Here is a 16,080-nt window from a genome sequence, read left to right as displayed (position 1 = left end):
CCCCTTAACTTCTGTGCTCTAGTCTACTTTTGGACTCAATATCACCTTCACAGATTCTTCTCTCATACAAAAGAATCTGTGTTCTATTCATTTCTCTCTACATGCTATACTTTCTTCACCAAGCCAGGTGAAATAGTTTAACTTTTTTTTATAAATAATATTTTACTGTACTGAAGCTATACTGAAATATTTGGCTACCCTTCCTTGTGCAGTGTTGTACAGATTGTTCTTAAGGTGCCAGAGATCATAAAGTCCAGTAAGGAATATCTCCTTATGAAAGACTGCTTGAGGTTGCCTAAAGAATGCATGAAATCAGGATATTGCCTAGTGTCCTTAGTACAACAGTGATATGGCCAACAGCAGGCTATTGTGGGTACCAAACCTGACAGCCTTAATTGCACAGCCAGCCTTTTTGCTCCTAAAACACTCTATTCCCTGATTTGTATTGGCCAAGACCAAGACTACTTTGCAATAAGAGGCATAAATATCACATTTGGAGTTCCAGAAAGGTTGTGGGTTTAAGTTTTATAAAAATACCTTGGCAATTTGAGAACAGAATGAGACGGGTTATAAACCTGGAGTAAAGATGAATGTCAGTGTACTGGGATGGTAGCTCAAATTTGCCACAAAGATTAATCTTAGTTTGAATGTTATTTAATGTTGATATTAATAATGTTATTAATGTTATTAATGATCTGGAAAGCAGATTAAACAAAACTTTAATCACATACAGAGCTTATACTAAATTGGTGCCAAGTACTGAGGAGAAAGGTATAACACAAACAGATCTGAAGAGGTTAAATATTTTAAAGGAACATGTTTTAAAAGTGAGATATGTCTTAGGAAATAAAAAGGGAAGCAAGTATATTTCAGAAAAAAAAAAAGTAAACCTGAGCTATTCAGAGAGATAGTCACAGGGTGAAGAGCAAAGCACAGAAGTTGTTGCTGAATGTAAGTTTCCAATGTAATACAGATTAATAAGAAAGTGGATGGGTCTCACAGTGCCTATGAAGACTGCTTATGTCACAGGAAAAATATACATCAATAACAGACATCAAAAACACAGGTGCAACTATGCTTTCAGTCTGTCACATTGTATTATTGTATATAGTATCTCAACAGAATGTTTTTTTTGGTGTTTTAGAAAGAAAAACTGCTGAACACAGAGCTTGAGAAATAGCATAAGAAAGGCTTCAAGATTTAGTTCATATGTTAGCATAATTCTAGCTTCAGTGGAGATACAGTGGACCATGTCAGCTAATGATGTGGTACATTGTGCCTGAAAAAAGCAAGCAATATGTGGTTAAGCATGATAATCCATACTTTAAAGAGGAAAGCTGATGTTCAGGCTGGTATAAGAATACTGCGGTGGATTGATTTACATGAACGTGGCACAACAGGTAACTGTTTTGCTTAATCATGTTTTCTACATAGTTTCATTCATGTTAATTTCTTCAGAAACACTAAATCCCAACTTGAATGCTTCCACTATAAAGAAAGACTTCAGGAGCTAAAAGCTGTAAGACTAAGACCTTTTAAAGAAATAAAATAGAGCTACAGAGATCAGCTGTGTAAGGAAAACATCAGTAGGTCTACGTGATAGTGTTCATCTCTCCAATGCATTTTCTACTTTTAAACATGCTATATTTGCATCTACACTACATACCTTATCATGTTTTAAACCCATTAGTGTCATAGGTGATTTTATAGTGCTGGCAACAATTTTTGTACCTAGGTAAGATCTGAAATGTTGTATTCAGTTGAGATAATCAACACAGGCTCAGCTGAGTAGCAGAAAAAATGTCTCTATGGTTATTATAGATCATCAACTTTTTAAACCACTTCAAACACCTTGTTCTGAAGGCTTTTTGACTGAATTTACATAAAAGGCATACTTCCCTCCGGTTTCTTATTGATGATTTGATGTTTTTTTTGGGGTGATATACAGCTATTTGAATGCACACTATCTCTCCAGCTGCCTCTCTGGATGCTTAAACAAAGCTGCAAATTCCTAGTTTCCCTTGTAACTTATAGCAGATTTATATATTGGGTAATGAGAATAAATAATGCAGTGCTGTTCTCTATGAGAGGCTTATGAAACTATCAATGGAAAAAGATCTTAGATTCCTTTTAGTTTTTACTCTGAATGAATAAACAAGGAAAGAATAGACATCGATAGATGTAAAGCCAGAAGACACAGACAAGCTAAAGCAAATCAGCAGAGTTCTGGAAAATTCCTGAGAGTAAATTTGGGAGTTGTGTGTCTTAAATAAAATGAGCCATGGAAGGCTGGTAGGAATTGGAAAGCAGGAGAAGAAAGTTTGTTTTGCATGAACCTGACTGAGGTCAGAATTTCATGTGAACACATTGTGATTAGGAAACACTCCCACTGTGTCTCTGAAACTTTCCTACTTTTTAAATATTCGGTCAGTGATGTAGAGCACCACTCTGGTCTGAGTGGTCTAATAGTCCCAGAAGGTAAAAGGTCAAGGGTTTTGTACTTTGCTTAAAAAAAAAAAAAATTTGACAGAGGTGGGTGAAAGTAATTTTTGGAGTTCATGAATGGATGTAGCCGGCTAGAGTATGTATGTCAAGTTTAAGCGCACATTTTATAGCATCTCTTTCAGTCAAGACCTTTACTCAATTATTTACTTAGAAATCCATAGACATTGGTACTATATATGCTCTTAACAAACTACAGGATCTGTAAGTTAACCATGTAATATACAGTTATTCTTGATGAACAAGAACTCTTTCAAAATTCTTTCTTATTCATAGGGCCCAAATATATTCACTGTACAGTGACTTAAACTGGAAACTGAAATGCTAAGAATTATGAAATATAAAACATATTCATAAATATTCCAGTTCATTGGGAACATTTTTTTCCATTTTAAAAGCAGCCAGAACTTAAATACTGATATTATATTTCTCTTTGAAATATCAGGTAGAACATTTTCACAGTCTTTTGGCTGTTCATACAAATGCTGCATGCCAAAGAAAAAAAGTATTTCCAGCATAAAAATTTTGGTAATCTTACTATTTCTTATAGAAATCAAGACCTGAGAAAAATTGTTGACTTAAAATGCTGTAGGTCACTTTCTGCCTGGAGTTCCCGCAAGTATGGTACATCAGTCACTAGGCCTCGCTTAGTGTTCTAGAGTTTATCTGCTTCAAATTAAATATTATGCCAGCATGGTTTAATGTGTTATTTTTATTTTTGGACTGCATACTTCTCTGTCTTTTTATCTCAATTAGTACAGTGGAATGCTCCAGATGGAGTGGAACCATTGTGTTTTCATGTAATTCAGCTTGGTATCTTAGGTAAGAGATCTTTGTAAGGACCCGTGTCCTAGCTAAAACTATTTGCCTTTTACCCTAACTAATACTATTCAGCCACACCCTATTCTAAAAGGCATTTTAAACAGCAGGAAACATTTCTAGGCATCTGCTGAACAGTATTAGTGATTGAATTACTTTGGTTATTTTTGCTTTCGTCAGTTATCACTGAAAGTTCTTCTTTAACAGCAAATTGAATCCTCTGCAAAGCAGTGAGCTGTTCCTTTTTTCTTCATTTAATAAAGATAAGTATTCTGAGTGAATTCCTGTAGTAATACTTGGCAAGTGACTTCTTTTATTCCATTATTTCAGTCCATGGTTATTGATGTTTGGAATCTATGTGCACTAACAATTTCTCTTTCAAAGGTGACAACAGTAATAACACATAAAGTGCAATGAACAAAGCTTAAAATGACAGCATGTGTTGCTGAGACATACACTGCTGTGTAATTCCAGTAACACTCCTGTGATATAGGGACCTCCCATGATGTTACGAAAATTCCTTTACCTTTAGTAGAGGGAATAATGCTGTGGAAGAAATGTTACTGTTCTTTTTGCCTATTTGAGTTTTGAGACATAATTATAAGTCTTCCACTGTACTTCAACACAAAATAGAGACCTTCCCCAAATACTCTGGAGATGGCTGAAGACCTGCCTGCAAATAGGAAGTAATGAATGAATTCCTTATTTTGCTTTGCTTGTGCATGCAGCTTTTGCTTTACCTATTAAACTGTTTTTACCTTAACTTTCAAAAGTTTTTTTACTTTTACACTTCTGATTCTCTCCCCCATTCCCACTGGGGGAGAGCGAATGACCGGCTACGTGGTGCTTAGCTGCCCACCAGGATTAAGCCATGATACCACTGTATTCTGGAGAACAAAAGAATTTAAAAATGTGGATTTGACCAGAGAGAAGGGTTTAAATTAGGCCATGTCATTGTTTTGTTCACTACTATAAACATTGTCTTAACTAGATTGTGAAAGATACAGGAACTTTTATATCACATATCTTCTTCTCTGGAACATTAGCTATTATGGCACCAGAGATTCTTTCTACAGAAGGCTGTTTGAAACTACCTACATAGTTCAATAGTGCAAGCTTCATCCAAATCTGTTTATATTCATTTCCCATGTACCTGTAGAAATTAGAAATGCCAGCCAAACTGCTACCATGGACTTCTGAAGGGCAGATTTTGGCCTGTTCAGAACACTGGTTGAGAGGGTCCCTTGGGAGACGGTCCTGAAGGGCAAAGGGGCCCAGGAAGGCTGGACCTTCTTCAAGAAGGAAATCTTGAAGACGCAGGAGCAGGCAGTCCCCATGTGTCGTAAGAAGAGCCGGCGGGGAAGACGACTGGCCTGGATGAACAAGGAGCTTATGCTGAGGCTCGGGGAAAAAAAGAGAACTTACCACCTCTGGAAGAAGGGGCAGGCAAGTGAAGAAGAATACAAGGACCTCGTTAGGTCATGCAGAGAGGGAATTAGGAAGGCAAAAGCCCAGCTAGAGCTCAACCTGGCCACGGTCGTGAGGACAACAAAAAAAGCTTCTATAAATACATTAACAACAAAAAGAGAGCCAAGGAGGATCTCCATCCTCTACTGGATGCGGCGGGGAACATTGTCACGAAGGATGAGGAAAAGGCTGAGGTACTTAATGCCTTCTTTGCCTCAGTCTTCAATAGCCAGACCAGGTATCCTCAGGGTATTCAGCTCCCTGAGCTGGATGACAGGGATGGAGAGCAAAATAAACTCCCCGTGATCCAGGAGGAAGCAGTTAACGACCTGCTATGCCACCTGGACACTCATAAGTCTATGGGGCCTGATGGCATCCACCCAAGGGTGCTGAGGGAGCTGGCGGAGGAGCTTGCCAAGCCACTCTCCATCATTTATCAACAGTCCTGGTCAACGGGGGAGGTCCCGGATGACTGGAGGCTTGCCAGTGTGACACCCATCTACAAGAAGGGCCAGAAGAAGGATCCGGGGAACTAAAGGCCTGTCAGCCTGACCTCGGTGCCGGGGAAGATTATGGAGAGGCTCATCTTGAGGGCGCTCACAGTGCAGGATAACCAAGGGATCAGGCCCAGCCAGCACGGGTTCATGAGAGGCAGGTCCTGCTTGACCAACCCGATCTCCTTCTATGACCAGGTGACCCGCCTAGTGGATGAGGGGAAGGCTGTGGATGTTGTCTACCTGGACTTCAGCAAAGCCTTCGACACTGTCTCCCACAGTATTCTCCTGGAGAAGCTGGCGGCCCATGGTTTAGACAGGTACACTCTTTGCTGGGTAAAAAACTGGCTGGATGGCCGAGCCCAGAGAGTTGTGGTGAATGGGGTGAAATCCAGCTGGCGGCCAGTCACAAGCGGAGTCCCCCAGGGCTCAGTTTTGGGACCGGTCTTGTTTAATGTCTTTATTGATGATCGGGATGAGGGGATAGAGTGCACCCTCAGCAAGTTTGCAGACGACACCAAGTTGGATGGGAGCATTGATCTGCTTGAGGGTAGGAAGGCTCTGCAGAGGGATCTGGACAGGCTGGATCGATGGGCTGAGGCCAATCGGATGAAGTTCAATAAGGCCAAGTGCCGGGTTCTACACTTTGGCCGCAACAACCCCAGACAATGCTACAGGCTTGGGGACAAGTGGCTGGAAAGCTCCCCCGCAGAAAAGGACCTGGGGGTGTTGGTCGACAGCCAGCTGAAGATGAGCCAGCAGTGTGCCCAGGTGGCCAAGAAGGCCAACGGCATCCTGGCCTGTATCAGAAATGGTGTGGCCAGCAGGAGTAGGGAGGTGATCATGCCCCTGTACTCGGCTCTGGTGAGGCCGCACCTCGAATCCTGTGTTCAGTTTTGGGCCCCCCACTACAAGAAAGACATAGAGGTGCTGGAGCGTGTCCAGAGAAGGGCGACGAAGCTGGTGAGGGGTCTCGAACACAAGTCTTATGAGGAGCGGCTGAGGGAGCTGGGGTTGTTTAGCCTGGAGAAGAGGAGGCTGAGGGGAGACCTTATCGCTCTCTACAACTACCTGAAAGGAGGTTGCAGAGAGGTCGGTGTTGGTCTCTTCTCCCAAGTGACAAGTGACAGGACTAGAGGAAATGGCCTCAAGTTGCGCCAGGGGAGGTTCAGGCTGGATATTAGGAAAAAGTTCTTTACTGAGAGAGTAGTGAAACATTGGAATAGGCTGCCCAGGGAGGTGGTAGAGTCACCCTCCCTGGAGGTATTCAAGGAGCGTGTGGATGTGGCATTGTGGGATGTGGCTTGATGGGCATGGTGCTGTGTGGTGTTGGGTGGGTTGGTTGTTGTTTTTTTTTCTGTGATTAGGAGCCATGTCTCAACTCAATAAAACAGAGAGAAAGAGAAATAATGAATTGTGGATCAATCTGTAAATGATATCAATGAGTCTTCTAAAAGGAAAGTTTGAAGATGGAGAAAAAGTATTGTAATTGAAGTAGTACTTTAAATTCTGGTTGGTGAGTTTGCTTGGGGTGCACTTCATTTTAGCAGCAGTAAGATTATTTTAATTAAAGGACTTTTCTACCAACTAAATGAAGTGTCTAACATACCCAATCAATTCCTGCCAATATGATTGCTCTACACACAAGGAAAGATAGTAATTAATTAGAGGAAGCTTCTTCAAGGACAATTGGTCTACTGTGTAAAACCTGAGAAATCACTGACATAGAGTGTTTCATTTCAATGTCATAAGCCACGTTACTTACATGCACTGTTGTAGATAGGAAGGTTTTTATCCACTTTCAGAGAAGAGGAAAAGAAAAATAAGGAACTAACCGTAGAAGGAAATTGAGAGCACAGAAGTCATGATACCTATTCAACAAAACCCCCTATATTTTATAACTAATTTATTCTCTCCTTTGAGAGTTTAAACCAAACACATGGATATTTTTCTGAGTTAATTATCCAAAAATATATTTTACATATAAACAGAAATAAGAAATGTAGTTTAAAATTGCATTTGTGTGTATATCCTAAGCTTCTCCAAGGTTTCATTAAAGAATATGAAACCAAAATGAAATGTTTTTATTACTTTTAAAATCAAAGTTCTGCTTTTCACAGCTGAGAATGTTACATCATGTCATACTTTCTTTTCCCTAAGATAAGTCTGCTCCAAATATGATCTAAATATTAATGCAAAGGCTGCAGCTGTAGAGTTTATAATTTATAAACACAATTAAGAACAATTAGATGTGAAACTGCAATAGTCTTTCTGTTTGCAGATGCTATTTAATTAGAGTCGAGTAAACATGCCAAAATTGCAACTGCATTGTCCTTCCCTGTCTCCCTTCCCAGACACATAAATGAAACAATAAACAGGTATAAACGAAAAATGCTATTGAATAAGAGCTAAGGAGTAATTTATTATTTAAAAATAGAAATAAGTAAAAAAATTAAATACATCTATTACAATATAAAGAACCTCTTATGATGAGATCCCACAAAGGAAAGAATCTTGACCTTATAGTAAGATGTTGCTGAACACTGAAGTCACTTCCACTTGAACTTAGTCATAACACAGTGTTTAGTAAGGTTAAATTGTATTAATTGCATACATTTCTTGCTGTTTATTATAGCTTGTCAGACTTTTGTTTCATGATTATTTTGTACAGTAAAGACCTTACTATTGTCTCAAAAGCCTTGAAGTATTGTAGTGAAACATTACTTTTATTAACAAATCCATAATTTTGGTTGTCACACCAATAAAAAATAACCCATGATTAGATTGAAAAAAGAAAATCATACATGTGGTAAGGTAGAAGTGAAAAGAGAGATTGATAATTACTACTGTCTGGGGTTTCTTTTTTAATGTCAGTAGGTTTAAAGTCCATTTCCTCTGTGTATTAATAGCATTTCTTTAGAGTAATTTAATTTTAATTTTTTTAGGTAATAAATACTAAGTTTCTATCTTTCAATTGGTTATTTTTTAAATTCTGTTAATCTTTTTTGACATTTATCTTTAAATTGGCATACATATAGCTAATGTCTGTTTCCTTAATGTTACCTAAACCTGGAGTGAATCACATTCAATGCTTCTCTTTCAGTGCCCTCTCCAACCAAAGATTAATGAAGCATTGTGGAATCCAACTTAAATGAGCTTCTATTTAAAGGGAAAGGTTGGAGGAAAAATTAGAAATTGTTTTCCTTGCCAGCCAAAAACCAATGTGGTTAATCTTAGCTATTTTTTTAGGTTTCTTTTGTATCCAATAAAAGGGAAACACTCCTGAAGAAAGCATTCCAACCACTAACATATCTGACACAGGTGGTCTCAATTCTCCTCTGGAAATGCTTACTCATTGATGATACACAGAGCCTTGAAGACTTGTTTACTAGGTCTCACATTACTTTAGACTTCTAAAGTCAAGTAAAGAAAATCATTTAACCCCACCCCAAATTACGTTGCGTAAGTCATTGGTAGCCCACCAAGGACTTAATGTAGGAGGTGGGATTCAGTTCTCGGAAAGATAACTAAAATTATCTGAATAAATACAGGCTGATACAAACTAACAAACTTCCTGGGGTCCATTGCTTTAATTAATTAGATCTCCAGGAATTATAATGAGAAGGCCAACATCTAGCTCACATGCAGAACTTCTACATGTAGACATACACTTAAACTGAAGCTGAAGCCTACTCTAATTCCATTCTTACTATAACCTTCATGTGGAAGATTCAAAAGTAACCTGTAAGTTCAATTTAGATTTTGTAGGCATCAGAGCAGAGGGCAGAAAATGCAAAGAGAGGTGATTACTCCTCCAAATGCTTCTCTATTCCTTATTTTTGAAAATTCAGTATTCCTATACTTGAATATTTAATAGGAAATGAAACTACAAACTTCTACATGATTTGTGTATGCCTTACCTGTGAAATCATGAGGACACAAACACTGAAACAATGGCTGCTCTCTCAGTTGGCTCATATCGATGCAAGTTGCTCCATCAGAACAACTATTGGGGTAAATTAAACATGCATTTTCAGCAAATTGGCAAAATTCTCCTGTCCATCCAGGTGCACAGAGACACTAGATATGACAAACACACAAACAAACAAAAAACAACAGCAAAGAAAACACAAAATGAAAATATTATGTGAAAGTTTGTAGAAATTTCTTTGGGTCTTTTATTTTACTATTGAGTAAGAGTACAGTAGAATGCAGAGTGTTACATCCAGCTGAGACTATTCTTCATGTCTGTATTTTCAGATGATAAAACAGTGGAAAGAGGCAGAACTCATCTACCATGTCTACTGAAAAAGTGTGGGGAAAGAGGTCACATGAGTAGGAGGAAATGGCAAAAATAATTTCTGACTGTGAGGGATGGAGCTGCCCACAGGAAAAGAAGAACTGAGTGTGAAAAGAAGGATTCAAAAGGCCTGGAGGTGAGGGAGAAGCCAGGCAGTAATACTAAAACAGCCTGCAAGATAGACAGTGGCCAACCAGTGATGAGAAAACATAATATAGAGCTTCTGTTTTATATTGTGACCCTGTTAACTAAAATAAAAAAAATTAATTTCTTCAGAGGAAAGGGAAAGATCTGAAGCTGTCTCGTGAAGTTTTTAAGTACAAGGGTAGAGCTGCTCCTTTAATTAAAGATAAATTTCTGGAGTAATGCAGATATCTTTGGTAGTCTTCACAAATTGCATGTCTTTTGTTTTGGGGCAATGACAGTGCAATCATGACTCATTGGACAAAGACTTTCATTTACAAAAAAATGGAACTAAAACATAGGAACAAACATGTAGAATTGTTATTCCATTATTATGACAGAATTATTATTAAGCGTTATTATGACAGAAACGTGTTGGCAGAGTCTTTGTACTTCAATATCCTTCAAGGGCCAAGACACACCATTAAAAAAAAATGGAAGACACTGGTTATAACCATAAACAAACAAACAAAAAAAGACACTGAAAATATTCTATTGGAATACAAGCTTTTATTAACTTCTCAAGAGTCCTATGAAACCTATAAATTACAAGTGCCCTGATCAGGATATAATTAATAGTGGCTTGCCTTGAATCCAACTGTAAGAAGAATAAAACAGTATAGCCAACAATAGCATAAAAGTATTTTAGAACACTGTGAGAGTGTAGCCAGGCACTTTACATGAATTTGTATACAATGTGACCACCAAAAGGGCAGAGATGGGTGTAGTTGCACATCATGCAAGTAACAAATAGTTACCAAAAGACAAAATTAGCATAAGGCATGGAAAATAGTCAGGACATGTTGCTGAACACAGAAGAAGAATGACTGGCAAGACACAAAAGAGCCCCAAGGCAAGTAATATCAGGAGGAGACCCTCCTTTTTTAAGGGTGGGCAGGGAGTAAAATAACATAAACCATCAAGTCTGAAGAGGAAGAACAGAGAAAAAGGAAGACAAGCTCACTTCAGTAATAACATCAAAGAGCTCATGAGACAGATTGACTTGACCTTGGGAACTAAGAACCACCTAGGACCATAGCCATTAGGACTAAATATAAGGCATCAGCTCCATAGTATTGTGTAATCACAGATAATTTAGAATGTACGTTTTACCAAATAACAGTATGTAGGCATAGTGAGAATGACTAAAAATGAGTAAAATGTTTTAGCATGAGGTATGGTGCTTATTAATTAATTCAGTAAAGTTTTGTTCTAAAGTTTAAAACTGGCCTGACATATCAGTCTTCTAAACATTCCCATTACAATGATTTCTGATTCCCTAACCAATATATGTGTTTTATAAAAATGAACAGTATTCAGGTGGCCAAGTGAAGCCTTTAAGAGAACTGCAGTGATGGGAATCCTATATTGTGAATCTCTGAGTTGAACTAATGAAACAGCAGATAGCTAAAGTGGGCTGGAATCTTCTGAGTGACCCAGATATAAAAGGAGCATGATATGCAACAGAATTAGTGTGACTTGCATTCCCAGGGCCTGGAAGAATATAATGTTCTCCAGCGGCTGTATATTCCTTAGTCCCTATTTGACAAATTCCTATCCCTGAATCTCTCTGTTGTGACAAAACCCATACAGGACTCTGCCATTTCCTGATTTCATTTGCCTCAATCTCCAGAAACACCTGCCACTCTCTATGTACTGTCCTTATCCCTCATGTTATTTTTGGTTAAATTTGACAGTACTATAAAAATGTTAAAAAAAAAAGCAGCATGTTTTAGGTAACTGTATCTATGGGTACGTCTACCTTTGTCATTCAGTATACAAAGCTTCCCCCAAACAAAACTGTAGAAATACGATTTATTCTCTATGTCAGTGTATTTTACATTCATAGAACCCCAGAATAATTTAGGTTGAGAGAGACCTTTTGAGGTCATATAGTCCTACTCCTTGCTCAGAGCAAGTCAACTTGAAAATCCAAGCTGGTTGCTCGGGATCTTGTCTAGTTGAGGTCTGAATATCTCCAAGGATGGCAATTCCACAGCCTTTCTGGGCAACCTGTTGCAGTGCTTAACTACACTCACACCATATTGTGAACAATTTCTGCTTAACACCTAGTCAGCATTTCCCTTGTTCCAACTTGTGTCTGTTGCCTCTCACTCCATTGCTGTGCACTTCTGAGAAAAGTTTGGTTCCATCTTGTCTATGATCACCCAATAGGGAGCTGAAGAGAAGAATTATATCCCCACTCAGCTTTCTGTTTTCAAGGCTAAACAAACCCAGATCCTTCAGCCTTTCCTCATATATCTTGTGCTTCAACCCTTTCACAATGTTGATGACTCTCTGCTGGACTTGTTCCAATTTTGTCAAAGTCTTTTTTTTTTTACATTGAAGCCTGAACCAGCACACAGTGCTCTAGGGTTGGCCTCAGAAGTGCTGAGTAGAAGGGATTAAAGACTTCACTTGATCTGCTGACTACGCTTTTACTAATGCAAGCCGGTATTAGATGAGGATAGCCTTTACCACCTTCTGATTACATTAATCCACTCCCTCATCTGACTTAGATGCATCCTGCTGAGTCCTTTGGACATATATGTACCCCCTTTGCCTAAGTAGTTCCTAGTTTGGCATTCCTCTATCATTGATAGTATTTCTTGGCAAACTCGAAAGCACATATTGCCCTGAAAGAAGGGCAAAGACGTTGAATGTCAGCCATCTCATTCAGCAGTGGGCTTACATTATCCTTGGTCTCCTTTTTTTCTGTTGCTGTACCTATAAAAATGGAGTTTATAGGATAGCTTCTCCTTTATGATTGCTTTTCATAAGGACAGTGTTTATTTGGAAATTCTCATCGACTAGACTTAACTTTTTATCTTCTCAGTCACTAAACATTACTATTTACAATATTAAAACTGTTTAACCAGTATTTTCTTTCTTTAAATATTTTATTAAGTCCATTCTGCAAGAAAGAGCTTCTTTAAATAAGTTTAACGCTCTTCCTGGTAGATACAAATTCACTTAAAAGATCTATTCTGAATAGGGAAAAAATGCCAGAGACTGAGTTGTTGTGAAAACTGCATGTACTTTTCACCTAGCAGAGTGGGTTTTCTGCACCTGGGGTGAAACATATTACTTGCAAGACAGCATTCAGGAATTAAATCACTATTTCCAGATTATACCTGAATTGTTTTGAGGATAATTAAAGGACAAGTCTCAGGGATGCTTAAACCAGCACTTTCCACCAACATTAAGTCATTTTTTTAAGCTGAATTGAAATCACCCCAACAGCATACTGGTAGGTTTTTTTGAAAAGTGGTATAATAACCTTTTTTTTTTTTATTTCTCAGTTTTCAATTGTCTGGTAAGATGACTTGCAAAATGAAGATGTTCATGAGCATAGGGTGCTCTTTTACTTTTAAAATACATGCAGAAAACCCTAACTCAACCCAAAATTTAGAGATCAAACTGGGTATGAATGCTTTCAATGCTCATATAGATATACAGCAATTGTAAAAAAAGGTAAGCGAGTCTACTATTCCACTGGAGTTTAACTGCTCACATCAACAGATGTTATGAGAGGTTCATCGCTCTGAACTTGGGCCAGCGCCTTTGCCACTGATTCATATCCAGTGATATTAGAAGGTGAGGTACATTGCCTCTAATATGATATGCTCATTCATGCGAATCCCTGATTTCAGCTAAAACTGTTAGGGGTCTGGGTAGAAAAATGTCATAGCTTGAATTAATTAATTGGTTTTAATAGAGATGATATTATTTAATTTTTCAGGTGGAAATATGGGGGAAAACCAGAAACTACTTTTTTATAGTGACAGGTATTCCTCTGCCCTCTGATGAATTAGAACTCTATTGATGCACATCTCATTTAGGGAGGGTGAAGATGAACTTGACTTTTGCATAGCTCAAGCAGGTGCCACCTCTCTTTTCATTAGACTTTACAAAATAATGAAATTTTATTAATATTTAATTATACCCTACAAAGGGAAATTAAGAATGTGCATTTTTTGAGTGTTTGGTAGTAGAGAAAGAAAGGGCAGATATTGAAGGATGAAAAATAATCAGCAAGAAGCTGTAACATATACTAGAAACTTATTGTGCAGTATTGGAAACAGCTGCTGAAGGTACCACAAAATTTATACAGCACATCATAGAGAATGTGTGTCTGATATTACCGACATTAATAAACAGGTTAAAGAATTTTATTATAAGTTATATACTTCAGAAATGCACAGTGCTGAGTTGGCTGGCTGAACTTTTATGGAACCTTTCTACAGCCATCCTGCTTATCTCAAGGGACCACCTCCTTATTAGATAGGGAAGTCAGAAAAGAAGAGTTTGGGGAATTTCTGTATCCTTGTAAAGTGGTTTAAACTTGAGCACAGGCTTGATCTTACATGATTTTGTTAAAAAATAATTCAAACTTAGCTAGCTTGCCCATTCCTTGAAATTTTTCATGAAACATGGGAAAATAACTTATTTCAATGTTACACAAAGTTGTCAGTTCTGTATTATTAAATTCATACTTTCCTATGCAAGGTGTGGGGCTGAGCAAACAGCTTTCACATACACAGTGCAAATGTGTGAAGGTGCAATGGTCTTATACAGTACGGTTTTGTTACAAAATCATAAAATACGGGGACTGGCGGGAGGGGAGCTCACCTCTTCTTCTGCTGTTAACCATCATGATTCAGCTGATATGAAAGGTACCTGCTGTTCTATTTACAGTGAAAATTTAGCCTACGCTTTTAATAAAAGTAAAGTAGTACAGTAGTGAAATTCAGTCCAGATTTCTTTCTTAGGTTATTGATTATTCTTAGGACTTATAGGGTCCAGGGCCTGCTTTTCTTTTACCCAAAAGCAACTGATCTTTTAGATTAGTTGAGTCATGAGAGTGTAAAAGAAGTTGAAACTGTGAAAGACCCAACCACTGCTTTCTTTTCATATTTCTCATTAACTCATTTTACATAAGCTATTTTTGTTTGTTTGCTTAATTTGCTCCTAATTGTGAATAATCAAAGCTGGAGTTTTCTAGCTTTCAGTGAGTATGCCTGTTATCATCATCCTTTGCTACTCTGGGATGCCAGTTTAATTCCTGTTGGTGGAAGATAATTCAATCATCAGGACATCTTATTTGGAAAATCAGTGCAATTATTTTTCAATGTGAAAAATATTCAAAAGTATTCTAACTATTGTTTTGGTTGGTTTATGCAACCAACATAAAAGAAACATTAGATGTTATTTTCATTCTACTTGTTATTTCTGTTTGGGGATAGTTGTTGCCATGTGATTCATTGCTTCATTATAAAAATAATTCTTTTTATAAAGGTTTTGTGGTAGATTTTTGTGATTCTGTTAAGAGATGAAAATTGTTTGGTGATCCTGAACCACCAGTTTCTAGACTGGAAAAAAGAATTCATAAAACAGAAAATTCCAGATAAAAACTTTATCTTTCATTTTGCATAGCTGCCTAATGACTGTAGATATATTCAGCTGAAGTGTCAAAATGAACAAGGGAATTCTGGTTACAACCTATCATTGTGATGACTGTTTAATATTTTGATTGCACATCTTATTCAGGTGGGAGAGACTAAAGGGCACTGATATATCGTAATCTGATATAACATTGCACATTTATGATTGTCTACTAACAATGAAAATATAGCTGTAGAAAAAAATCCCCAAATGTTTAGAGGCTTAACTATGAGCTTGAGCTAGTTGACACTGAATTGTACTGAGTACATTTTCAATGTACATCATTGCTATATATTATCATTAGGAAAAAGTTCTTCACTGAGAGGATGGTCAGTCACCAAGCCTGTCAGAGTTCAAGGAGCATCTGGACAGCACTTTCAGTCATTTGATTTACTTTTAGGTAGTCCTGTGAGGAGCAGGGAGTTGGACTTGGTGATCCTTATGGATCCCTTCCAACTGGAGATATTCTATGATTCTATGTGTTACTTACCACAACTAGGTATGTATGGGGAATAGTTGATTAATCTGTGCATTTTGTATGAACTGTACATTTCCAGTCCTAGTATAGCTCCCATTTAAACACCTAGGTACTCCACTGTTGCTTAACATCATATTTTTAGGACAGAAAAATTTAATGAAGTTTTGACTCAAGCATTGAGGATATAAGAAGTCAACACATGCACTGGCAAGGGAAATGAAAAAATAATATTTAGGAATCACATGAACATTTTAAAAAAGAACATTATATTATGCAATAAGAACATATTATTCAATAATAACATTATTTCATTGAAAACATTAAAATTGGAAATGTCATCTGTAAGTTGCTCTGTTTTGTTTGTAGATCACCTTATTAGTTATTTAGTGTAC

General features: G+C 37.6%; 1 protein-coding gene across 1 annotated transcript in view; it reads right to left on the bottom strand.

Annotated features, from left to right (window-relative positions):
- The window catches only part of EYS (eyes shut homolog), a 939,662-nt gene that overhangs the window by 838,836 nt on the left and 84,746 nt on the right, over positions 1 to 16,080 (bottom strand). Inside the window, exon 6 of the mRNA XM_059831070.1 lies at positions 9,203 to 9,362. Within this exon, the coding sequence (XP_059687053.1) occupies positions 9,203 to 9,362 (160 nt within the window). The remainder of the gene's footprint in view (positions 1 to 9,202; positions 9,363 to 16,080) is intronic.

The sequence above is a fragment of the Gavia stellata genome, chromosome 2, assembly GCF_030936135.1.
Source record: "Gavia stellata isolate bGavSte3 chromosome 2, bGavSte3.hap2, whole genome shotgun sequence".
Lineage (NCBI taxonomy): Eukaryota > Metazoa > Chordata > Aves > Gaviiformes > Gaviidae > Gavia > Gavia stellata.
The sequence above is the reverse complement of the archived record's forward strand: the minus strand, read 5'-3'. Positions and strand labels throughout refer to the sequence as shown.